The sequence below is a fragment of the Centroberyx affinis genome, unplaced genomic scaffold, assembly GCF_046629955.1.
Source record: "Centroberyx affinis isolate AG114_WGS23_722 - 3 ecotype Tasmania unplaced genomic scaffold, CSIRO-AGI_Caff_v1 ptg001688l_1, whole genome shotgun sequence".
NCBI lineage: Eukaryota > Metazoa > Chordata > Actinopteri > Beryciformes > Berycidae > Centroberyx > Centroberyx affinis.
The window spans coordinates 63,294-89,369 of NW_027280106.1; the positions used below are offsets into that span (position 1 = coordinate 63,294).

The window sequence follows — 26,076 nt, forward strand, 5'->3', positions numbered from 1 at the left end:
ATTTCCAAGATCGGTTCAAATAAGGGCACACTGGTTCCAAGCAGGTGGGAATGAAAACTGCCCATGTTTTATGACATTTCCTTAAACAACTTTCAACCACATATAAAAGAATCTCTCTCTCTAAACTCTCTGGAGAGTGTTTTGATCTAGTTTGGAAGCATTGTAAAGTAGGAGACAGCTCAATTTCAATTCAAAATTTCTGCTGAACCACCTGATGGTACTAAAGTAGTAGTAGTGTAAAGCTCTAGTACTAAAAGTAAAACTAGAACTATCATAAATTTATTTCACAGAGAAAAGTGTGAGTGTGCAAAAAATAGTACAACACACAAGAAAATCATACATGAAGGGGACTTTTATTAAAATGAAATAAAAGAATTTATTTTCAACCACAAAAGTGACTTGGCATAATTAGTCACCACTTAGAAGAAGGAAAATGCTTTGTCTTTTTTTTTTTTTTGTTCATGTTGTGGTGATAACGGAAATATACACAGCTAAAAGAAAAAACCTTAAATCGCCATGTTTAAGTGCATTTAATACAGACATGAACCAGCAGGAGACAATTCAACCCAGAGGAAAACAGAATCAGAGGTGTGACAGAGACAAAAAAGTAAAGAAATACACATAAATAGCAAGAGAAAAGAGAGAAAACGGATATAAAATTTATTCAGCGGGAATAAATATGCAGTTCGATGCAGCATCCCTTCTTGAAACAAACAAAAAAACCAAACTACACAGACATAAAAAGATCATTTTAAAACTGAATGAGCAGACAGGGGAGAAGAGCTGAGGTTACACCTGTCTGCTTTGATTCTTCTCATCCTGATCCGTTCAAAAAATTAAAATAGAGGAAATATAGAGAAGCTTTATAAAAGCTGAAAGCTAAGAGAAGTTGATATTAACAAAGAAACAGGTTAATTATAATAATTATTAATAGTATTAGGTGAAATGAAGGCTATCCCACTACAATAAAACAATATAAAATGTCAGTGTATATAAAGGTCTCTCTCACCCAGTATACTGGAGTCAGTTAATTAAAAAAGCCATAACACAATCAAGGGCAAGAGAGGCCAAACTTGTAACTTTATGTAGTAAATACAAACACACACAAACAGCTGAGCGCCCTTCATTTGTTAAAGTGACGTACCTCGACATTTTAAATTATAGTCTGCTATTACACTTCACCAAGGCACTAGTTAAAATGTGGGGACAGTTTCTGTATTGGCATTTCAATTAAAAGAAAACAGCATCTCGGGACAGCAGGAAATCCTCATTCAAACCAAAAGAATAGAAACATGCTGTTTACTTGGCCTGCTGTTATGGGTAAAATTTCACTTGGATGAGCAATGCTAACCGTGGTTAACAAACCAGGCAACTGAATGACAAATGCATGAACACAAAATGTGACAAGTGCCTGGCAAAGAACAATAACAAACACCTCAAAATGCCAAGATGATCATTTAACAAATGCGTACAAAGAGCAGAGCATCCTTCATGTTTTAAGATAGACAAACCCTGCCAGAGCCAGCAGCAATTAAAACACCTACACTGTGCAGTACCGTTGCAGTTAGCTAGTAGTGATACAAACAGACATCTCTGCCTAGAGAAGAAGAACACTGTTTTCCTTGCAAGTTCTCAGCACCATGGATGCCGCATGACGGGGTTCCATTCAGTTGTTTGTTGTCGTTTTGAGATCTGATGCTGCTTGGCTGAAGTTTCAGAAGCTTCATGTTATTACTCTAAATGTGTCCAAATAACAGTTTGCCATTTCATCTGGATGTGGCCAGTCTGTGCAGAGCTCCGGTATGGACAAATGTCAGTTTGCCATACTATGCGGATATAGTTAGCTTCAATGTTATACACTTCACCTTGCGCTGTCAGATCCTGCGGTCTACTGCGAGTTAAGGCAAGCGTGGCACGTGAAAACCTGGTGCGGGCCCCCCCGTCGGCGGGTCAATACAGATGGGTGGTCGATCGACTGAACGTGTGGTACTTCCTCTCAAACATGGAGTGCAGGTTGACCATAGAGGGCGAATGGTGCGCCTGTGAAGAGAGAAGAGAAACGGAGGTAGAGGAGCGATGAAAGAGTAGGTGTGAAGGAGAGAGGAAGGTGAGGGGGAAAAAAACTAGTGATTAAATGTAATAATTGATCGTGTTCCAAAGTAGCGCTGACCCACACCAGAGTAGTTAGTGAAAGGACAAGGTGTTACCATGAGAAGCAAGCGGATAGTGTGTGTGTGTGTGTGTGTGTGTGTACGTGGGAATGCATGTGTATGAAATGTTCACTCAGCCATTCTGCGCAGTCCCGCGCCAACATCCCCAAGACCCTTTTCAAGGTGCACTTTTAAAAGCATGTGCAACAAGATGGATCGTCATGTGGGCTATCTAGCTCTCAGTCTGGAGCGTGTGGCGGCGTGTATGAAGGACAAAAGGTGGGTTTATGTGCCCCAGTCTCATTTTAATTACCTAGCGTACACAGACAAACACCCTTTCTAGTGCCTCGCCGCCTTCCAAGCCAAACCTTGGCACTGCAGTAATCAAGAGAGGCAACCTTTGCCAACACAATCACACTTCAGTAGCTTCCCACCTGGCCTTTACACACATGTACACACACACGCACACGCACAAGAGATGCTTTCTGAGAGTGTTTCAGCAGAGGCACTGTCTTTCTCCTGCTGCTCCCCCCCCCCCTCTCTCTCTCTCTCTCTCTCCATGTCTCTTGTTTTAGCAGATGAATGGGAGCTACTGAATAGAGGCCTTGATTACATGTTAGCAAGCGGTGCTGGAGGGCTACGGCAGGGAGGAGGGGCCGAGTGAGTGAGCAGATTAACAGGCTGCTTTCACTGGAGAGGGGAGGCGGGTTCAAGGGCAGCGCTGGTCAAAACGCAAAACATATCTGACCCTCATTACACACCTGCCATAACGTTGCTAATGAACATCCCTTTGTGTGAACATGCCTTCGTTCCGGATTCACAGAGTCAACGTGCACACACACACACACGGCCAGACTTTTCTCTGCTTCCAGTGATATATTGCCAGCGTCCTGTATGGGGTATTCTTGCTCTCGACAATAAAGCTCACGCTCCCACCCAGATGTGGGTTTTATTGGAGCGAATTAAGAGGGGCTGATCACAACGCTGTCACAGCAGCCTTTTACCGGCTCCGCGGCCTCTACATCAAACCTGAGAGACCCTCACCGGGATCAGCGCCCTGTGACAGACTGAAGCGAGGCAGCGGCGGGATAATGGCGGTTGAGAGGGAAAGTATGGCGCGAAAAAATATTCTCTAAGAGGGGAACAAACGCCTCTGAAAAAAGCATTTGAGTTTCTTTCCAAAAAATGTGCTCGATTCCAAATTGTCACTCAGCGTTTTCTTTTTAGAAAAATAATGTTCACAGCTGTTTTATTAATCCTACTTAGTATAATGTACAGTATATAATTAGGCCTATTTAGATTCTAATATTTCTCCAGGAACTGTTATTGTGTCTATTGATTGTCATCTTTTCACTTAACAGCTGTCAAAGAAATCGTTTGCGCTCCTTGACTTGTTGCAACTACATGACAAAATTAGTTCAAAATACATTCATTTGGGTGATTTGGTATAAAATGTACTTTTTTTTTTTTAAATCACAGTGCATTATCAGTGTACTTTTTCTTCTCTAATTTTACTATGAATATTAATGAATGACTGATGAACCCCAGCAACGATTTAGTACTGTCTCTACTTTCAATGATCAGTTATAAAGGGATAATAGTTTTATCTTTGAACTCGCAGGAACTGGAATCAAATGCCATCTATAAATGACACAGCTTTTCCATACTGTATTTGAGCATTCTGAAGCAAACTACTCCCTAAAGTCTCAGTCTGACAGTTAAAGCATTGCTCTGGTGTCGGTGAAAGCTAGCCTCACTTTGCAAATTGGCTTCTCTCCCTTACGAAATTGCTGTGGATGTTTACATGCCATTATCACATAATTGGCTAAAATGAGACAGCTGTACATTTTATTTGTGGATGAAAAGTAGTTCCTGACTGACTAAAGTTCTGTTTTTTTTAATGTTGCTAATGTCATGTATGGTTACTTCAAGGCATCTGTGAAAGAGTGTTTATCCACCTGCAAATTGTCTGTGAGGTACTAGGTACTACAAGCTAGCTTTTATCATTCCACATCTAATATATTAATTCTATCTATAAACAACAGCAATTTCATAAGGGAGAGATGCCAATCTGGAAAAATGAGGCCAACTTTCACCAATACTGGAGGAATCCTTTAATGAAAACAACAACAACTTGAATGAAAATGGACAAAGTAGGGCCAGAAAAGTTGGGAGTAGCTGTTATTCTGATCATAAATGTCAGTTTGGGAGCATATTGGCTGCTTGCAGGAATTTCTTATAAGTTAGCATTTAACATAAGTACTGTTTCCTGATAATGGCAGCTGGTCATTATGGAAGCAACGTGAATGTCACGTAGCTTGCTTTTTCAAATTATCAGCAAAAAATGCAGTTGAGGGTTTTTCTCCAAAAAAGTGGAATAGTAAGAATATTGGGCCACTCGTGCTGAAGTCTGAAACATTAAGACAGCTGGTCATGCTCGGGCTGACTGATCCCTGGGAGCATCAGATTATGGACGCCGATGAGCGGAAGACAGCCAAGTATGAGGAGTTTGTGGATGAATGCCACAGACAGGAGTGATATGCATGGTGTGTGGCCATCAAGGTGGGCTGCAGAGGGCTTGCAGGTCAGTTTCTCTGCCAAGCCTACAATCTCCTGGGCATGCCAGGTGGGCACAAGACGAGGGCCATCAGAGCCGTCGCAAAAACGGCCACAAGATGACTGCGGAGCAAGAGGAGTAATCTGAGGACTACACATGCTACTGGGACACCAACTGAGGGCTGATCAAACACATCAGAGTTGCCTGGGCGAGGGCGTCTGATGTTGAAAGAACCAAAAGATCCAGTGAACCCAAATTACATCAGATATGATATAGAAATGAGAAAATTGTGGTTGTCTTATTACTAGCCCTGGTTTGATAAAGTTAAAAGAAAATAGTTAACTTTTGTACTAGATACCTAATTAAAGATTCACAATGGATATACAGTGTCCTGGAATCAAACTTTTAATTTAGGCCATGTTAAAAGAAAGATACACACACAGACTAATCAACTGGTGGATGTTCATTGTTTGTTGTAGTTTTTAAGTCTGCCCACATAAAGCGACGATGCTCTCTAATGGCGCTTCTAAAAGCGCTTACAATGAATTTTGATGAATGTCCAATCTATCACTGAAACAGTAGCTTAAGCTTTTTCAGTGGATATAAATAAAGAGCAGTTAAGCTCCAAGATGTAGCCAGGCAGCACCGTGTGAGAATAGTTCCACAGTTTCTACCACTGTTGGGAATTGTTCAGCAGCTTTCTTTTAAAGCATACATTGTGCTCCTCAAGAGAGGTTAATGCAAATCCCGGTAAAGCCAGGGATTGCTCACTTCAATTACTCACTTTATTCTTTGTGGGGTGAATTCATGTCTATATGATGTGAATTGTGCAATCACAGTTTCATCCGACTGACTGGGAAATCCGCATAGTTCAACAACAGACTAACCCTTCCTCCACACATCTGAATGTTCAGACTCACATAGATATGATAGGGGGGTGTAAATTGGACAATTACCAAAAACAATACCTGATCTGTTTGATAGGAGGAAGGTGAACAAGAGATTGTGTTGAGCTCATGATGAAAATAGGATATAAAACTGGCCAAAAAGTAAAAGCTGATAATCTCTTCCTTACTTTTTGAAGCATGAATTCCCATTCAGACAGAGTAGAGCAGATGTCATACCACTGGGGACTGGTCAAATGGCTGAGGTGAAGCATGGAGCATAATGTACACAACAAATGCAGCCCTCAGAAGTGGTGAAGAAAGAAAGATGTAGGACAGACACCAGCAGTGAACCACCACCCCAAGTTTGTTAGTCTGTTATTTTTTGCGTGAACCGGCCAAAACACAAAGAGCACAGCATCCTTCATTTGCAAAAGGCATGCCTTGACATTTTGAATTTTACTCTCGATATTTTCTTCAACAGGCAATTTACATAAGTCCTTCAAGTACGGTCTAATGGCTTGTTAGCATTGCTTGCATTGAAACAAAGAGACACCCGCTTGCAGTAAGTAATACTCCTTGATTTGAATGAAGAATCCTAATATTAACAAGCCATTTTCCTGTTGATCAAACTGCCTGTGCAGAACAATATAATGAAATAAATGCCTGACAAAATTTTTTTTCTAAATGCTAAGGTATGCCTTGAAATATTCCCCTTGACCCAGAGGGAAACCAGGCTGTAATGTGGACAAAGCTCTTTCAAGTCCATATGAGACCGTTTCCAGGTCTATAGCAGCCCAGCTCCATTACACCCTTTTGAATAGGGCCCAGTATTAATAGCAACTACCGAGTTAATACCCAGCCACCACCACTTAATATCCCAGGTGATTGAGAGGAATAGAGCTGTCCCAAATCAACCCTTGAGATCTCTGCCCTTTACACTCATGCCAATCTCAACTGATTGGACTATCGACAATGAGGAAGCAAATCTAAATCTCCAAAACATACGTTGGGAGAACTATTACTCCCATATTGCTTAAATGTGTCCAATACACTCATATATCCACAAGTCATTGGGATCTAAGGCCCTAAGTGTATAGTGCAGGGCAGAGCCAAAAGATACAAATCTATTCATTCCTGGTTTTGTCTCAACTTAAAAGGTTCAGGTTCAGGTTCACAAGCCTGTTATTGGAGACTAGAGCTTTTTTTATATTTTAATAAGCCTTTGTTCCAAGGAAAAATCCTGAATTTGGATTGAGGAAAAAAGTAATAATCTGATCTATCAATGGCTCTGGGTTTGAGCTTCTAAGCAGTTGATTTGGGATTAGGGGTGCACCGATACAAATATCTGGTATCTGGATGATACCAGGCTAAAACAGGCTGTAGGTATCAAAGACTTTCTTCAATACCAAAATCCAATACCTAGATCCACATGTCAGAAATCAAAGCAAAGTATGTCAGAGCCCTCTAGCCCTCTAGTTATGGGAGATAAAAAATGGTATTGGTGCACCCCTAGTTGGGAATAGACCACAATAATGCAATGCTCACGTCAGACTGCTGGACTGGGCTTAGCTTGGCTGGCGGTTTAGAGCAGAGTCTCCCTGCGAGGACTGGTCAGGCCCGTCTTGCAAGGGTCCAAGGGGACTCGGGGGTCCCTGCACGACCCGGGAAGGGGTCTGCCTTTGGGGTTCACGCTCTGGCGAGCTGGGGCCCTGGCCTGGAACCCTATAGTGGCTGGGTGTCTGGACGTTTGGTGACCAGAAGTTGAGTTTAGGTGGAGGTGGGTGGAGCTGCGAGCGGCTGGAAGGGAGGCGGGGGCGGGATGGGTTGAAAAGGTGGATCGTTGGGCGGCGGGTAAGCTGGGAGTAGGCTGTGCCGGGTGGGCCAATAATGAAGCCTGGAGAATGGACTTAGGATCTAGGGTGCTATTGTGATAAATGGGACCGGGGCATTGATTGACACCAGGAGCGGGGTTTAGGCTGAGCTCAGGGGCGGCGTTAGGGCCGGGGCCGGGGCCGGGGCTAGGGACGGGGTTTGGGGCTGGGCTGCAGGGGGTGCGTATACAGACAGGGACCCTGGCTCTGACAGGAGGGTGGTCCAGGGAGTTAGAGCGCTGCACCACGGCACTGCTCTTGGTGGAATCGCTCAAACTGAAGGTGGATGCAGAGCGGGACATCTGGAGTACACAACACAGGGGGGGAGACACACAGAGGGAAGGGACATATACATGTCATGAAGCAAAACAAGAAGAGACGTAACTGGGGAAGCGTAGTCATGCTAGAGGGAAAAAGAGAGGGGAAAGGAAATCCTCAAAAGGTAAAACAAATGAAATACACTGAATCAGCTTAACCTGAAAGGAGAGAAATAAAGGGAGGGAGAGAATCAACATTGTCATATAAAAAGGGAGACAGTGGTAAAAATGCCTACTTGCAGGTCTAAAGGCACAGGAAGGGAGAGACATCTGTAGAAAGGAATCTAAAAATCACACATATCAGGGCCGACAAATACTGGAGTTTGAAATGCTGATGATAATGTTAATGATAATTGGTAAGCAAAATTACTCTCCGATTTGTAGTAGCATAGACAATGACCCAGCTTGGTTGCATTGCTCACACAGACTTAGAGAAAATGTGATAAGAATATGCTCTTACCGTTTCAATCAGCACTTTCAATAATAAATGGATGTGCCAAAGATGACATAAAGCCAATAAACAAATATTTGCACATTAAAGACAAGAAGAGGCAAGAGTAAACACTGACAAGAGCCGGACACAGGCATGATAGGGTTAAACCTAAACCTGGGATCCATTCAGCAGAGAAAAAACAGAAGAGAGACAAACAAAAAGGAGAGTGCAGCCCTCCACCAAACTGAGATGCATTTAAAACCCTGGTGCCTAATAGCAAAGTTCGCATCTGCTCCTCCACTAAAGTTCCTGAATTTCCTTCAAATATTTATTGCCGTGACTCACCTGTTCTATTCGGATAAAAGCAGCCAAAGCCAAACACAGAAAGGGATCCTCTTAAGTAAAACATACACTCTACCTCCACTCTTGACAAGGAAGTGCCTGAAGCCAATAAGCTACACATTAAAAGGGATACTCTGACTATTTTAAATTGTCTTTTTTTTCTCTCTGGGTATCCGTCACATTATCAAAAATAACTTTTAACATTCATCCTTCAGCTGTTTTATACTACGGCTGTTAACATTGCTCTGTCTGCCAAGTAATAAAGAGCATCTCTAAAATGGGATGTACTGGTCCACCACTTATCATCCTGCTGCCAAAAAAACAGTTTTCACTGTTGCATGCCATTCAAAACCAGGCAGATACTGGGCACACTGATTTATGAAAAGTGTCTGAAAGTTGCTAATTGGATGGGGAGCCTTTCATTTGTTTTTGCTCATCTCCAATATTTCCCTTCCGCTTCCACTTGACACCCACTTGCTCAAAGTAAATACAGCCTCATGACTGTAACGCATAACCTAAAACAACCCATTCAATAGCGTAAACAACCACTACTTTCTTTTACTTACTATATTCAGTATATAGTTAAGATAGTTTTTTTCTTCTAATGCATTATGCACACTTGGAGAGAACTTGACCCCTCATGCATCAAACCTTGACTTTTGTGAAACAACATGGCATCCAAAGGGAATAGCTTACATTTAACAGTAAACTAGAGGGACAATTAAAAAACATGCAAAATTTCCAGTCTTACTATTTAAAAAAAATGTCTAGGCTATAGCTCACTTAGTACCCTTGTTCAAGAACCAGTAAAGAAATGACTAAGATAATAACCAGCTCTACTAAAGAACAAAAAGTTTTAGTGTCCATTGACCATTAACACCAGGAGCCCTGTTCCCGCTTTTAACCAAGTTAGATCAAAACCACTGACACCATATGAAAACCATTCCTTCATGGATTGATGGAGGGATCAATGGCTGGGTGTCTAATGAAAGGAATAAAGGGATGGACTGAATAGACAGGAAATAAGGAACAGATGGACGAATGGATGGACAGAGAGAAAGCCAACAGCCACCCAGTGTTAATCTGCTCCTTATGCTGGTGATATTGCTTCCAAAGGGACGGACAGAAAGGTGCACGGTTCAGTAGACCAGTGCGGCACCGCTCTCTTTGTAATCCCCTGGCCGTGTTTAAACAGAGACAGAGGGCCAGACAAATCAGGACACCAGTACTCTCGGCTGATATTTGCCTACATTTCACACTGCAAGCGACTTGGTTGATGGGTAGCGCTAATTACATAAAGTGAATTGAAAATGAACCAAAAAACAGAAGTACTCTCAAGATAGATTGATCAAATTCACATCAGTCAGGAAACAAGGACACACAGAAGTCAGATTGGCTGTTGACCGCCCATAACCATGAAAAGTTCAGTCATAGCCAGACTTTTTGACCGTCAGATATTGGCCTATTTTCCTTGTCGATTATACCGATATATTGGTTTGACGATATATTGGGCAATATTAGCCTTTCAATACAAATCGGATGGATGGAGGTGACGATATTTTACTCAACCAGCTTCATGGGTGTCTGTGAAACCTGCCTCAACCTGCCTTAAGGAGCTGCTAACCAAGAGTTTCATTAGACTGGCTTTCAATGGAGAGTTTTAGTGTAACAGTGTATAAACCTATGGAAAAGTACTGTAAGTGCATGATATTACTGTGTAAGTACACGGTGAAAATCTCCCTAATAATGTACAACGGTGTAACACACCATTCAAATGGACACTGCTGTAAGTACATTGAGTATTAGGAATATTGTGTACTTACAATACTTTTCCATAGGTTAATATACAGGTTAACACACTGGAATAAGGCCATTGTAAAGTGTTATACATTGTTTTTTGGAATGGTCAAATTTAGATATAGAGAATATCGGCACAAGTTATCCAATATTGGCAGCTTCAATGTAAAAATATTAGTGTCAGCCTTCAAATATCCATATCAGTCAAACCCTAATTTCTGTATCAGCTTAGCTTGATGACTGAGTAGAAGTATTAGTTGTGATGTAATTTGACTGAAGAAACAAAGAAATTTGTCATTCAATTAAAACGAAATCCGCCATCAGAGCATCTTGTCACGTTTTTTCCTGTACGAGCAAGTGTGAATGAGTGATGTGAGAAAATTACATGCCATCGCAGAACGTTCCATCAGTCGAGCCCCGAGACAGGATAAATAGATACATAAAAGGAATGAGACAGACTTTAAGCCGGTATTGCTCGGTTGCCATATGCAGCTCATGTTGTCTTCAGAGCGGCCCGGCAGATGATTTATTGGGACAGGAAAATAAACAGGTAGACTTACGGCCAGCGTGGAGCTGCTGCCGATGCGGTTTTCACAACTCAGCCTCGGGCTTTTCTCGTCCGGAGTGCTGCTGGCCATGAACGCCCTCTGGATCACACGCTTAGGGGTCTTGGTGAAAGAAAACGCCCTCGTCACCTAGGAACACACACATACCCACGCAGGTTAAGCAGTAGTTCTTTAGTTCTTTCTTGATTTTGTCTTCAGCTTTGGTGCTACGTGGTCATTTTTGTGATGGGTTTACTCTGCACTACCCAGAGATCACCTGTCAATCAAACAGTGTGTCCAGTACTGTGACATTGTTTTCCTTGGATGTTTTTTAAGTTGATGAAGTTTGAGTTTCTGTAGGTGGCGCTCTTTTCTCTGTCGCATTACAGCAAATGTAAAAGCTTTCATGAACTGGCTATAGGCTGAATCACTATTGGGTTATATCCGTCGAAAATAGAGAAGCAAAAGGGACATTTAATTTTATGAAAATGTCTCAGATTATTACCTTAACAAAAGGGGTGATAATGGTTATTATAATGAAAAACGTGTGAACACATAAACACACCACTACCGAATGTCTGTATTCTATATGACCTAGGGATCACTGTTATGAGTGGGCTTGAAATTAACAATTTGCTAAATGCTAATATATTGGCTGCAACCTGGAAAGGCTGCCATTTTGCTTTGTCAGGTAACCAGTTACATTATTATAATTTTATGAACCATTTTATTGGTGTAACTATTTTGGAAACTCGGAGATTAAAATGGAGGGTGAAATTCTGATCCAAATGGTCACATTGTGGAGTACATTAAGAAGTTAGTTTCATCCACTGGTCTTAGTTACAGGCAGAGCAAACACCCAAACATATTTTTAGATTGATGCAAGCTCTGACAAAAATATGTCAAAATGCATCAGATTTTTAACAATAAACGTTTTAACAATAAGCACTGCACTGAAAAAGCAGACAGGGGCTGCAGTCCATTCATTATGTTGCTGTCTTCCTTTCATATGGGTTTTTTTTTTAAAAACATATTTGATTATTTTTGACAGCCACCCTTGTCCCACTAAAAGCTGTTTTTGTTATGCTGGTACATCACTTATCAAAACAGAATCTCTTACTTTTAGATAGTCAGAAAATGAATTAAGCTGCATGTCAATTTGCAGCTTCTTTTCCCTCGTTTTCAATGTAAAGAAGATGCAAATTTCTAGAAGTTAAAAATATTTCATCTTTTACGAGTTCTGCATTTCAAATGGGTTTTCGATTGTTGCCTTGCAGCACCAGAAGCCGCGACTGGTTCCTCCCAGCAGCATCTGTCTATCGGTAACAGCTAGAACAGCAGCATCTGGTGGATACAGTGGGCTTCATCTGTCATGTTAGCCATGTTGGCTTCTACATGTTTGACATCTTTGCTGTCAGCATTCTGTGTATGGGTGAAAACTGATAACTGTGTAACGCCGGCAAAAAGTGAGACTTGGCAGAAGGGCTAGAGACCCTGTAAACTCCTGGATGGTCCGTGTTTGACCGTGTGAGAAGCCGATTCCCCTGCCGTTACCTTCTTGGAGGTCTTCTTGATGGCCCTGGAGGCTTTGCTCAGGGTGCTGTCCATATCCTTGGTGCTGACCTGTAGCGAGTCGGGGTCTGTGCACTGAATCAGGTCCTCCTGGTCACGACAGACAAAACATCACAGCCTCAAACTCGCTGAACCAATCGTGATCTAAAGTATGGAATTCACATAATCTATGCAGATAGACACATTATGCTTCACTGTCAGAGTAAAAGAGCTGCGAGAGGGGGGCGTATAGCAGGATTCACACACACACACACGGTCTTTATTTCTCCCTCTCCTCCTCACTCTGCGGTCGGCTTTTAACAAGCAGGGCTCTAACTCGTTGGTATTCACAGTGCAGCGCTGACCCAGTGAAAACAGCATTAGGAATGCAGCTGTGAGCCGGCAGGCGGACCCGGAGGCCAACATCGCCCCCTGCTGCCCGCTCCGCTAAGTGCAGCCGCCGGCCTCACCTCTGGATCTTCCTTTGCAGTCAATGATCGCCCTGCTCTTTAATTATGGGGAGAAATACATATGTCTGTCTACGGCGCTCAATTACCGCTAAGCTTAACCAGCCCATTACAAGTACGGCTACCCATAATCCTCCCCCACCCCACCCTCCCCCACTCTATCCCTTCTCCCTCAAGTCTCCGCTCATTTACTGAGACAGGCGCTAGTTGAATTTAGAGGTATTTCCAGGCCTTAATGTGGAGATAGCCTCGCGGTTCCGTTCTCTCCCGGGGATTTTAAAACATTAAGCTATGTGGGAGAGAAATATTTTGGATTGAAGGCCACCTCGGGGCTCAGGAACCAGGATGCAGGCTGATCTAATGTTATTTTAAAATCAATGAGGATTACGAGGAGATCGAGATAGATCAATTTGTTTTTGGAGGTGGAGGGAAAGAGGAAGCAAAGTGCAACCTATTCTGTTCGCTGTACTGCTGTTGAGAAAGACTATGAGTTGTCACAGCTCCTTGTCTGCCAGTCTGTCCAGCTCTCTTCTTCCCTACCTTTGCGTGTGTGTGTGTGTGTGTGTGTGTGTTCGTGGCTTCTCACCGCATCAGCCTTGCAGATGGTGTTGGCGACGTGGCGGCAGAGCGTTCGTAGCCAGGCAGTTTTAACCGTTTCCTCTCCGGCCAGCTGGAAGCTGAACAACAGGTTCTCATGTTCCGTGGGAGGACGAACCACCAGGGCAAACGCATTCACACACTCTGCAGAGGGAGGGAACGAGGGAGGGAACGAGAAAAAGAGAGACAGCGAGAGAGTTAGAGTGAGAGACAAAAATAATAACGAAGAGGGGAAAAAAAGAAGAAGATGAAAAAAAAAAGGGGGGGGGGAGATCAAAAGAGAAAACAGGCCAGCCAAGACGAAGAGATGAAGAGAGAGAGACCGGATGGAGAACGATAAAAAGAGAGAGATGTTGGACAGAGAGAAAGGGAGGGGAAACAGATGGAAAGATAAGAGCAGACAGAAGTAGTGGAGGAAAAAACATGGAAGAAAAATAAACTTCGGTTCTTCATCCAAACTCCATAAACATCAATCATTACTGTTCCCTCTGCTACAGAGAGAGCGAGCATCTGTCTCTAAACACTATGTACTCATATGGAACTACAGGGGGGGGTGGGGACAAAATAAGGGAAACACCTAACAATATGACAATGTGAAGTATCTAATAAGGAATAGATCCACCATTGACATCCTGACTGTTTCAATTAAAAATTCTACTAATACGAAACTGATGGAATGGAGGAAAGTAGGTGTGAGTGTGTTTCCACATCTGAATCCATCAAATTGAGAGTGTTGCATATCTGAAATAGGTCTCTCTGGGTGTATGAGTGGATGTAAGAGAGAAAGTGTGAGTGTGTGTGTGTGTGTTGTTGTTTTACCCTCTGTGTCCTGCAGGTCCAGTACTCTTCGTATCTGGGACAGCGGCATGAGTGCGATGTGTTTGAGCTGGGCCGGCGGTCTCGTCTGCCCCAGCGGACTCTTAAACGTACTGATCACCTTGTGACGCTTCCTTGCGATCTGCGGTCACACACACACACACACACACACACAGACACAAAAACAGAGCTCATACAACACACCTAAGTGAGCGAGTGTGTGTCCGAGCAAACCGGAATTAAGCGTGGGTGCGTTTTGCGGTGGGCGGGGGAGTCGCTAACGGTTACTTGGCAACAAATCAATGGGGCCTTCATAGAGGTAAACGATCTAACTCATTAATGTCACATTAATTAGAAAGCCTAGTGTGTGCGTGTGTGTGTGTGTGTGTGTGTGAGAGAGAGAGGGGGAATAAGTAGGACGCTAACATCATGGTTCATTGTTATTTTGGCAGTGTGGGTGACAAGGGAGGGTGAGAGTGATGATATGAATGCAAGAGTTAATCAATGAATAATTAAGGAGGGGAGCAGTGAGGATCTCTGCTCCACCCACTCTAACATACACACACACACACACACCTCTGTCAATGGTAAACATTCTTTCGATATACACAGAAATACATGTGTTGCTCTCAGAAATGCGTGCGTGTTTTTTTGGCTGTACACCACACACACACACACACACACACAGCTCATTAGGAGTCGTCGCTGACACTCCTGAATCAGCGCAGCCAGCCACCCCATCTCTTTCTTGATTGCCTACCCTGTTCTTATGCTGCCCCATTGCTAATTAACACACACACACGCGCGCGCACACACACACAGCCTGTGTCAGCAACGATAGATTGCACACACATAAATTATTCACCTTTTCGCTCTCTCGCCGCTCTTCAACAGGGCCCCGCTCGCTCCTCGCCACTGAACTTGCACTTTTAAAAAACATCTAGAGTTTGCTGAGATTTCCATAATGAGCGAGGGACAGAGGGGGGAAAGACGCCGGGGTCGGAGAGGTATTTAGGGAGATGATTTCCGTAATTTCACCAGCTACACGGCCTCATACAGTTTTAATCGTTACAGATATAGAGGGCTTTCGGATGATGCAACAGCTGATTGCATTTCTAAACTGACAACTTAGCCGTCTCAGTAGCGTTCAATAAAGATGGTTAATTCATGTGTCGTTTTTGACGTTGCTATTCTAGCTCGCTGACTAGCTAACAACCGTATTTATGAATGAGCGTGAATGTCATTATGTACAGTATGCATTAGAGCAGAGTGCAGCTAAATACTCGCTCTCCTACCTGACATTATTTTAAAAAATGAACAGCGATAACGTTACGCAACAAGTGTTGCACCTTACATCACATAACCAGCTGTCCGGCGCGGTTCTGGTTCACACTACTCTACCGACTCAAACAAATCCGCACTCAAATTCGGGAGCCAATCCCTGAATCTTTGTGGTACTGAATGCAATTGTAGAATGCAGTTGTCACTCTCCCTCAAAGCAAACTTTGTGAACTTTACGGGATTAAGCACTCGAATGAGTAATGACAACCATATTTAGATGTAGTGTGTACACAGAGTGTTTTGGAGCAGAGACTAGGGCTAAAAAATAAGACTATTCACTTTTACGTTACCGAATGGATTCACACCCAGATATCACTTTTTATAGCATAGTTATTATAAATTTAGCCGTTATATGTGCACAGCTAATTATGCAACAGACCTCCATGATGGTGCAGCTGAGGTTTCTAGATTTGTGACGCAACTGCAAAGCCTCTATATAGCCAACTTTCCGGGTTGTGCTGGAGGGCTTTCATGGTTTTACATGGCTGGGTATTACTGAACTTAAGCACGGTAAGACCACTGACTGACATGTAACAGGACTGGGAAGCTGTAGCTCAAAAATACCAATGCCAACTTATCTAAAAATGCAGCTTTTGAATGTGTGGTAGGCCTTGTAATAATGTTAAGACTTAAGACTATTGCTTTTAGGGTAATGGTTGAAGTTAGACATGTAGGTGTGAGAGTTAAGGTTAGGGGTTAAGGACTGAATGAAGTAAATAGAAGATCCTCACAAGTATAATTGAACAAGTGTGTGTGTGTGTGTAGGTGTTACCTCAAGGCAGTCATTGAAGAGGAAGAGTGTGACATGCTCGCCGCGGTCACATGGTTGGTCTCCCAGGGCGATGGTCTCCACCCGGTAAACCAGACTACGATGGGAAGACAGCAAGTTCGCCTGCAGACCGAAGAGCAAGCAGGAGGAAGAGAGAGAAGAGGTGGAAAACGGGAGATGGCGACCGGCGGAAAGGAGTCAGGGGGTGAGAAGAACAGAATGAAAGAGAAATGGAGGTGATAAATACAGCAGCCGGACACAAAGAGAGAGCGGAAAGAAAGGACAGGCAGACACAGGAGAGAGTGGGCAAAGGGCAAAGGAGAAGAGAAAGACGAGGTTGGAGGGTTAGGGAAAGAAACGGGGAGCGAAGGAGGAAGAGAAGAGGGGGCAAGTTAGGTTCACGTTCCTTAAAAGCATCTAAAGCAGCAGCGCTTAGAAAAACAAAGCGTTGAATTGTCGCTTGCTGCACTCCCCACTAAACACACACAGAGTAAAAAAAAGCACAAATGCAGGGGAGGCAGAGATTGAAACAGAATACAGGAAAGAGGTGTTTCTACTTCTGTATTGTTCCGCACACAGTTGGGGTCAATTGACTTTCGATTCAATGAATTGCGGTAGTGGATTTTCTTCTCGCCCCGATTTGTGCCGTTTTCTCTATGTAGGAGAGAGGAGTCGCATCAAACTGCACGCTGACATGTGGCAGTTTAATGTTTCTGTGTTTTTCCACAAGCATACACACACCTCATAGGCCATGACCCACGACTGAATCATTAGGGACAATTTATTTTGGCATCAATCCCATCCACCAAGCAGTACTTTTCTCCAATTAAAACTGGAAGCAGCAGTGAGCATAATGTTTTTCAAGGCCTGGAGGATGAATAACTGGCAAACCAGTTTTTGAAAATTTTAACTTTATTACAAAAAGTGCTGCTTGGAGGTTGGGATTTATGCTGAAATGAGCGGTTCCAACGATTCAGATAATATCTCAAATCAAACTCTATTAAGTATGCATGGTTACATATGGGCAAATTTTGCCAAGCAATTTTGCCTTGACATTCTCTGCTGCTGAAAAGCAACATGAAGCTGGGCTCATTTTCTTATAAAATCAAAAACTGGAAAACTTTTGCCATCAAAAGGTTCTTGCATGCAAGCCATGTAGCAACGATTGAAAACAAAGTCTCCATTATTAGGGCGTGTTCACATCATTTTGCTGATGTTGTACAAAAAAAGCACTGCCTCAACTGCATTTTGTGCTGATAATGAAAAGGGGGTGTGCTTCCAAAAAGACTAGCTGCCATCATCAGTCAACAGTACTTATGTGGACTTGTACACTGAGCAAAAACAGCCAAGATGCTCCTTATTGACTTTTTATGATAAGACTTCTACCAACTTCTTTACCGCTACTTTCTCCTGCAGCGGTAAAAGCGATATGGTTGAAATCAATATCATGATAATCATAAGGATTTTTCTCGATATCAATATATATAACAATAAGGTTCATGTATGCAAAATCACGTTAAATAATCAAATTAATTTTCATCTCATTGAACGGAATGGTAATGTTAGGTGTGATGTCAAACAAAACAGAAATATTCAAATAATATTCCTACCATACCTCATTTTATGAGAGTTTTTAAGTAAAATTTGCTTGTCATCATCAATTCAGACAGCAGAAATATGTGTCACGACATCAAAATATCTTCATATCATCACAATATGATTCCACTGAAAGACGATAAACGATAATATTGAATTATCGCCCAGCCCTAGCGGCATATGGCCATATACTGGAACATCCCATGTTTTTGTAACCTCCAGTGTGACTGGTTGGACTGGTGTGCAGAACAATCAAAACAGAAACAAAATACTAATGCTCTAACTTACAGGACAGCCGTCGACTTCATAAACCACGTCAAAGATCTGCTTCTGGCCTTCGGTCTTCCTCTTGTCTTCATTGATGTGACTGCGATGGCAGTGGCGGGGGTAAGAGGGAGGTAAATGAGGAAAGAGATGCGTGGAGGGAAGAGAGATAGAGGGGGGTAGGGGTGGACAGAGAGAGAGAGACGGAGGGACAAAGAGATGGAGAAGGGAGGGGCAATGAAGTGACTCTTCCTCACATTATTACCCAATCATCTTTTTTTAAATCTTTCAAGCCAGATGATGACAAGAACATTAGACATCAAAACTATTTGATTTGAACACTACTGACTTGACACCCTGATCATTCACACAGAAACACACAGGAGAGGTAATTGAGTCATCCAGATTTTTGACACTAAGAGAGAATATAATTGCCAAAGTTAAGTTGAGTGCGTCATGTGTGTCAAGGCTTAAAAATTCTTTAATTCGTCTCCTTTTCTCCATCTACGTCTTCCCTCGATCAACACTGCTTGGGCTCTTATTGAAAGTCGCATCATAAATAATAGTCGATGCAAAGTGTGAGAGTGTACAAATTCACTCCAGTCAAAAGGTAATGGGTGGTAATTAGTTGAACAGTGCTGGTTGTGTGATCGGCCTAGAGAAAAGATGAGGCCACGCCGACTCACGTCATGACTTCTTTCAGAGACTCGATGGCTTTCTCCAGAGTTATCTTGTCTGGGTTGTCGTCTGACGTGTGCTTCTTAATGTCTGCAGCGAGGGAGGGAGGGAGGGGAGAGATTGATGGGCGGGAGGGATGAAGATCATGCAGAGAAAGGAGGGAAGGGGAGAACAGAGGTATGAAAAGAATAAAGAGATATCAACAGGAGATACGGGAGGAAGGAATTAGCGAGGCAGGTATGGGAGGAGGAAGATAAGGAAGAAAGGGAGATAGGGAGGGATGTAATTAGCACAAGAATGAAAGTTTTCTTAACTGTTCTATCAAAGGTATGCGTGTGTGTGTGTGTGTGTGTGTGTGTGTGTGTGTGTGTTACCATTGAGTAGAAGGGCCACACTTGGCAGTCTCTGTACAGGTCTGATGAGCAGCTCCACTAGTGTCTGTCTGCCGCACTCTGGCTTGGCCTGGTTGATCTATAGAGTGACAGTATGAGAGAAAAGTTTGTGTATGTGTGTGTCTGTATACCTAGTCAACACAATGAATCAGACGACAAAGGTTTGAAATGAGCTCTAACCACCAGCCAAATGCATGTACATTTTGCCTGTGAGTAAAGTCTGTCAGTTCTACCAGCCTCTTTGGCAGGAGGCCAGGCTGTGTTTGTTCACTCTCTTCTTTTCTGAAAACCACTACTGACACAAATGTAAAAACGTGCAATTAGTTTGTGCAATTCTGAATCAATAAGCCACAGTGGCTGGCTGACTTAAATCGATAGGTTTCATGCCCCAGTGACAACACTCGCACAAAAAGGACAAAGACAAAAAGGCTGCGTCCGTTATGCAAAATGTAACCGTGCTTGCAATGCATCAATCACGCCGATACAAACACACACACACACACACACACACACACACACACAGGTCCTACCTTGAGAAAAGCATGGAAGCGTGGCTTTTGTTTCTCACACCGAACAATGGTCTCTTTGCTCATTTCAAAGAAGTTGACGAAGGGTGGGTAGGCCTTCACCAGCTCTCTAGACTGGAGATAGAGGAAGAGAGGACAGGTTAGAAGAGTTTCACTGAGTAACGCAATGGAAAGCCTGGCTAAATCGACATTAAAATAGACCCAAACTGACACCCATCAAGCTGCATGTTACGCACCACCCTCAACTGTGAATACACTTTCTGAAAAATGTATGCGCTGATGGTACTGCAAGGCATCCTTGACTTTATGTTAACTTTAAACCCATTCCTATAGTAGAATAAAATAGTCTGGGTAGAGGTTACACCCAGCGGTACGCACTCAATCTACAAACCTCATTAAAGATACAAAGGTCACTAGTCCTTTGGAAATGACTTAAAGATGAACGAGACAACAAAACCACAGGGGCGCAGATATTTATGAAAGATGCATGAGTTTATAAGATATTTATGTTTCATTCTTAATAATACAGCAGTTGGTTTCATCCAAGCAATGTAATTGGCTGAGAGGCATTCAACCCGTGATGTTATTCGTCACAGCATCACAGGCACTTAATCCCAAAAGGTATTCATGAACCATTTACATACACTTTTAGTTTTGCATGTCCGGAGCTCACCCCACACTATTTTAGTGCTACACCAATGCCAGTACTCAAACTGCACACTCTCTCAATTCAGTATACGAATGCTAATCAAAAGCCAACAAAGCCTTAAAACTTCTCCGCTAGGTAGAGATTTGATTATACTCACATATTTGAGGATGATGTCTCCAACACTCTTGTCCTCTGACCAGTCTGTCAGAAGCTCCTCAAGGTCAGCCTGACACAGTTAACAAACCCACACACACAACAAATGACAGATCAGCACCAAACAGCATTAAGTCATCACAACATCAATTTTAACACCAAGGTTGGAGGTTCATGTAAGCCTTAATCAAGTATTTTCAAAAGTACGGAATAAAGTCAACAAAACTAAACAACATGGCCCAGACCTTGTAACCCAACAAAGATTACGATGTGGGAGTGAAACAGACACACATGCCTCATGCATCTTTCCCTGTTTGCACGTCATCTTATTGAGGTGGGTGTTTGCCTTTTAATTTTGTCATTTGCAAGCAAACTATATGATAGTCGAAACTATGAATTAGAGAACCACGTTAGGACAAAATGTAGGTATAAAAGATGTTCAGCGTAGAAACTGGCGTTCAAATAACATTATAAAGGCAGGCCCAGCCACAGAAACCAGAAAAAACGGTATTCTTATGATGAAGGGTAAGTCTACAATAAATAACTGTGCATGTGTGCGTTACTGTGCTTGAAAATCTCCCTTATTTTCAGAACTCATTCTATTTTACAAAGTCATTATATAATGTTGATTTTGATGGGACCAAAAATCTATAATAATGAGCAACAATTTAAATTTTTACCCCATCAAACTAAATTTTAATCATACTTCTGTATGAGCTACTAAATATTTCTTTGTGCTATGTTTTTTGTTTTGTTTTGTTTTGTTTTGTTTTAACAATGCTTCTAACCAAAACAGTACATTTTGCACCTGTGAATTGTAGTTTGCGTCCATTAGTAGCTAAACTTAAAATATGTTGGTGAATCTTTTGAGGCTCGGGGAGTGGGGAACAATTCTCTTTTTTTCTCATTCAGGGGTATTACACATTCTAATTAATATTCAACATCAACAGCAAAACTAACAATAAAATGATGTACATCCACGTCGGATAAGCAGTCAAGCATCCCAGGGGCCTGCACTGGTCACCGGCCCAGAACGCATTTCACTACTGTCCAGAATACATTGGTGAAAAGCAGCTGAGGACACGCTACCTTTATCCTGGTGTGAACCTCATAGATGTCTGGGATGCTGCCGAAAATGGTCTTCATTTCCTCTTGGGCCAGGATAGGCCCGCCCACCTGCCCCTCTTTTTCCAGCGGGTGCTTGAAAAGCTACAAATGAAAGACAATATAGAGATGAGAGAGGACACACACAAGCACATCATGCAGGTATGGCATCACACGGTTTCCAGAGAGGCACACAACACAGATGGTTGTGATGTTTTATGAACTGACCGAGTAAAGCCAAAGAGCTGTATACTAGATAGAAAACTCTGCTTTCAAGGCCTGGGCTTCGACAATAAAATGTTTTCACACATAATGGAAACGCTTGAAATACCACACTGGGATTTTCAGTGGAACTGAAAATATAACACATTTTAATGTCGCCAAATTACATTATTATTAATCGTGGAAACAAATTAAAAGACGATTGCAAGAGATATAGTATATTTCAACTTTTATCACAGTTCTTTTAGTCAGCCTAGATATCTGTTAGACTACTGTTGTTTCTTGTTGAAGATGAATGATATCCAATTAGTTTCCTACTGTCTACCGTCTATCTGAACACGGATTTAGGAGATTTACTGCCTCTGTAGATGGCGGCAATATAAAACAGGGAATTGGCTGCACTAACAAATGCATCTTGAGTGTGTATTGCTTGGTGGATGACTGAACGATGAAACGGGAACATGGATTTACTATGAATACCTTGAATGTATTTAATAAAGAGCTGTACTATGACACTGGCCTTGGCTGCATGTTGCCCGATTAGATGGCTGCAATATGAGATGGTAAAATGATGGACACTATGGGCCAAAGTGGCACCAATACAGGCCGAGTATGTCTTTTCTCCTCCTAAATGGCTGTATTGGCTGTGTTTCCTTTGGTAAATGCCAGGCTATTTGAGCTAGAGGGCAGTGTTAAGGTGAATGTTAATGGCAACATGTGGTGAGCTAACCTTTGGGTTCAAGGCGCTCATAATGAGGAGAGCGGCCCGCTGCACCAAGGTTGAGCAGCTGGCCTTTTATCGTCAGAAGATTTAGTTAAAGAACTGGCTTTGCACGAGTACAAGGGGCAATCGATGCCATGTGTGAAGTCAGAAGAAAACAAGACAGGGGAAAAAAAGACGGAGCAGAAGGGAAGGAGATAGCAAACACTGAGGAAAAGGGGATTTGAAGAGAGAGAGAGAGAGAGAGAGAGAGAGAGAGAGAGAGAGAGAGAGAGAGAGAGAGAGAGAGAGAGAGAGAGAGAGAGAGAGAGAGAGAGAGAGAGAGAGAGAGAGAGAGAGAGAGAGAGAGAGAGAGAGAGAGAGAGAGAGAGCAGCAACAACAACATGGAGAAAGCCTAGAAAGATGCAGAGTGAATGACGAGGATTTCAGAGAGGAGAAGAGAGAGAAGCGAAACGGGCAAAAAAAAAAGCAGAAAGAGTGAAGATTTTGGAGGGGAGGGGGAGAGAAAGAGACACGGTCAGGCAGGTCATTTTCTCCCTCACTGGTCAGCTGTCTGACTCACCGCTGGGACCGGCTGATAAGACAGGCAAGGAGAGAGTGTGAAAACACACACGCACACACACACACACACACACACACACACACGCACACCTTTAATGACTGTAGCTTAGCCTGGCACTCTGTTGTCAGGGGCGAACAACTGGCCAACCTGTGAGGGAGTGGTAGGATGGTTCATATCGCACACAAACGCGCGCACACACACACCACACACACACACACACGCCTACCTGTAGTATTGTGGTTAAAATGTCCACATAGTTGCTCTCAGTCTGATAGAACTCCTTGGAGACCTGCCACCTAGCTGACTGCTTGGACAGTGCCGGAGTCGAACTCTTGGACGGCTTCGAGCTCTCTGGAAGGATGAGACAGAGACAGGGAGACAGACGGTTAATACTACGTTGAAGCATTAATAGACATTAGCTGGGTTGCCATCCAAGTATTTTTATGAATTATGAAGTATCGACCTAGAAGGGCCGGAGGGAATTTCCTAAGAGATTTTACACTCTGTAATTCCAGTTTTGTTGTCTTAGGCGATACTGTATCTATGCTTACAATAGGCGTACAACACTTAACTTTCAATATTTATTTTTTTCATCAAGTATCTTATTGTGCCCACTGCAATTATGTGGCTCATAGTGCTTCAAATTATTCTTGGGGAAAAGTCTAAACTAAACCAAAACATTTCTTCCTTTGGAAAGAGTAGAGGCAGCATTAGCCTTTATCTAAATCCTTATAGACTTTTAGATGAAGACGAGCACATACACACATTATGCAGAAAGCTTCCAACACAAGGCACTGCTCAGAACCGGTTGGAGGCAGTTTGAGCTCCACTTTCAGCCGCTACACTTTCAAGCACTTCAGGGAATATATGTATGTGCTAGTTGCCTAGCTCTAAACAGTTCGTAATACTGTTGAATATCAAACAAGTGTTCAGCAAACTGAATATGTAGGCTATAGTTGAGTGTGTCCCTGCATCCTCCTCACACTGCCCTGAATAAATACATTTCTGTTCATCTTTTCATGAGACACAGTATTCACCATACTGTTAATATGCCTTGTAATCTCAGTCTCACTCTCTCGATAAAAATAATATAACATAAAAGAATATAACAGTAGTGGAGGGCCAAATGTAGGCCCTACTTTGGGGAACCCAGCTTTAGCCCTGGTTTACTTGGGGAAACCTAAGTGTCATACTGTGGAAGAAATTGAATATCTGACATGTGTCTTGCCTCATCTGTCAGCATCAAAGAAGCCGCATTAAAAGAGGCTTCATATATGGATATTGTTGGGGTGAAATTGCACCATACACAGTATGCAAAAGTGCAATTTTCTTATTGCCAACCTGAATGTCACTGCATTTACACCATCTAAAATCAGTTCCGTCTTGTTCATTGTAACAGAGTCACTGTATTTGCACCCAGCAATGACAAGTCAGGGATTCAATCCCTGACTGGCTGAATCTGACAATTCAGACAGCTTCTAAAAACTTTTCACAGGCAGCATTATTTGCATCATTTTTGGATGACAAGCTTGTTGACCGTAAACACATTGGTGAAGTCGCTCAGCTCTAGAGGAAATGAAAGGACTTCTAGTGACTTCATTGTGTTGCTCATCTGAACACACGGTAAGATCAAACAAGAACCTTTAAGGGTAAAGTTTAAACTAATGGGACTCATTCTGAAGCTCTAATATAAGGAATAGACTCCACTAAAAAAAAATTCAGAAACATATTTTGGAAAGGGAACTTTTGTCTTGACATCTTGTGTTCATATGGTCCCATAGGTTGGCTAACTGGAAGTTTAATAGGGAGAGAAAAAACAAATTTCAGGGTTTTGCCTCCATTATCAAATTTTGCGCGGGCCGCCTACGTGTAATTTTGGGCCACCTGAGGAAAAACATTTTTTTGGGAGATAATACACTGACCAAAGTGAAACACAACGGCTATACCATCAGCTTACTTAGCTCTTTGGACACGCAAGGATATGATCTTACATGCAGAGGGTTTCCTGAAAATAACTGGCTCCATTACTTTTATTGATTTTGTTCATTTGATTCATTTTTCATACGGAAGAAAAAGAATTGTAGTAGCAAACTTAAGACAGTCAAGCCACTCAGCCAATCACATAAGCACATGAAAGGGAGGCGGAAGCAAAGCGATCAAGGAGAAGGAATGTATTTTTGTTCATAGACAAGTTAGAACATGAGTGAGTTAACCCTTTGTGGAGTGGATGAACCTATCTGCTCATTACAAGGATATTGAGGAAAGTCACATGACATGTACATGTACCCCATCCCCAAGTAAATATTTTTCTTTTGGTATGTTCTAGTTATACAGCTTAGGAATTTGTTCATTTATTTTATGGTCTAATTTGACAGCTGAAGAATTTGTATTATTCCTTCATAATTTCCTACATAAGTCAAAAGAATAATGGGAAGAAATATTTTGCACGTTTGATTTATCATAGCATAATGACACCTGATTCAATCTAAACAATGGATTAATCATATTAAACTGAGCAAATCCTGATATAACATGAGGAATACTTAAAATTGTGACGGCAATGGCAATCATCTTTTATGGAATCAAAGTCCAAAAAAGTCCCAGCCACAAGGCACACAAACGCATGGCCCATGTGTCGGTTCTGGTCCTCTTAGCGATGGAAACATGAATATAATTGGGATTTAAAAAGCTACAGAATGCCTCAAGTAAGACAGTATTATGTTAGGTCTATGCCAAAAACTGGTGTCTATAAAAGCATCAAATTGGA

At 42.3% G+C, this 26,076-nt stretch overlaps 1 protein-coding gene across 2 annotated transcripts in view; it reads right to left on the bottom strand.

The window, feature by feature from the left end:
- Positions 1-480: 480 nt before the first annotated feature.
- ect2 (epithelial cell transforming 2) overlaps positions 481-26,076 on the bottom strand; it is a 49,168-nt gene continuing 23,572 nt past the window's right edge. For both annotated transcript variants that reach the window (XM_071528551.1, XM_071528550.1), the window contains 13 exons: positions 23,536-23,660; positions 21,789-21,908; positions 20,704-20,772; positions 19,901-20,011; positions 19,353-19,449; positions 18,987-19,068; positions 18,325-18,403; positions 16,444-16,563; positions 14,334-14,472; positions 13,504-13,658; positions 12,454-12,561; positions 10,915-11,049; positions 481-2,040 (listed from right to left, as the gene is read on the bottom strand). In XM_071528551.1, the coding sequence (XP_071384652.1) occupies positions 1,951-2,040; positions 10,915-11,049; positions 12,454-12,561; positions 13,504-13,658; positions 14,334-14,472; positions 16,444-16,563; positions 18,325-18,403; positions 18,987-19,068; positions 19,353-19,449; positions 19,901-20,011; positions 20,704-20,772; positions 21,789-21,908; positions 23,536-23,660 (1,430 nt within the window). In that variant the 3' untranslated portion in view covers positions 481-1,950. The remainder of the gene's footprint in view (positions 2,041-10,914; positions 11,050-12,453; positions 12,562-13,503; positions 13,659-14,333; positions 14,473-16,443; positions 16,564-18,324; positions 18,404-18,986; positions 19,069-19,352; positions 19,450-19,900; positions 20,012-20,703; positions 20,773-21,788; positions 21,909-23,535; positions 23,661-26,076) is intronic.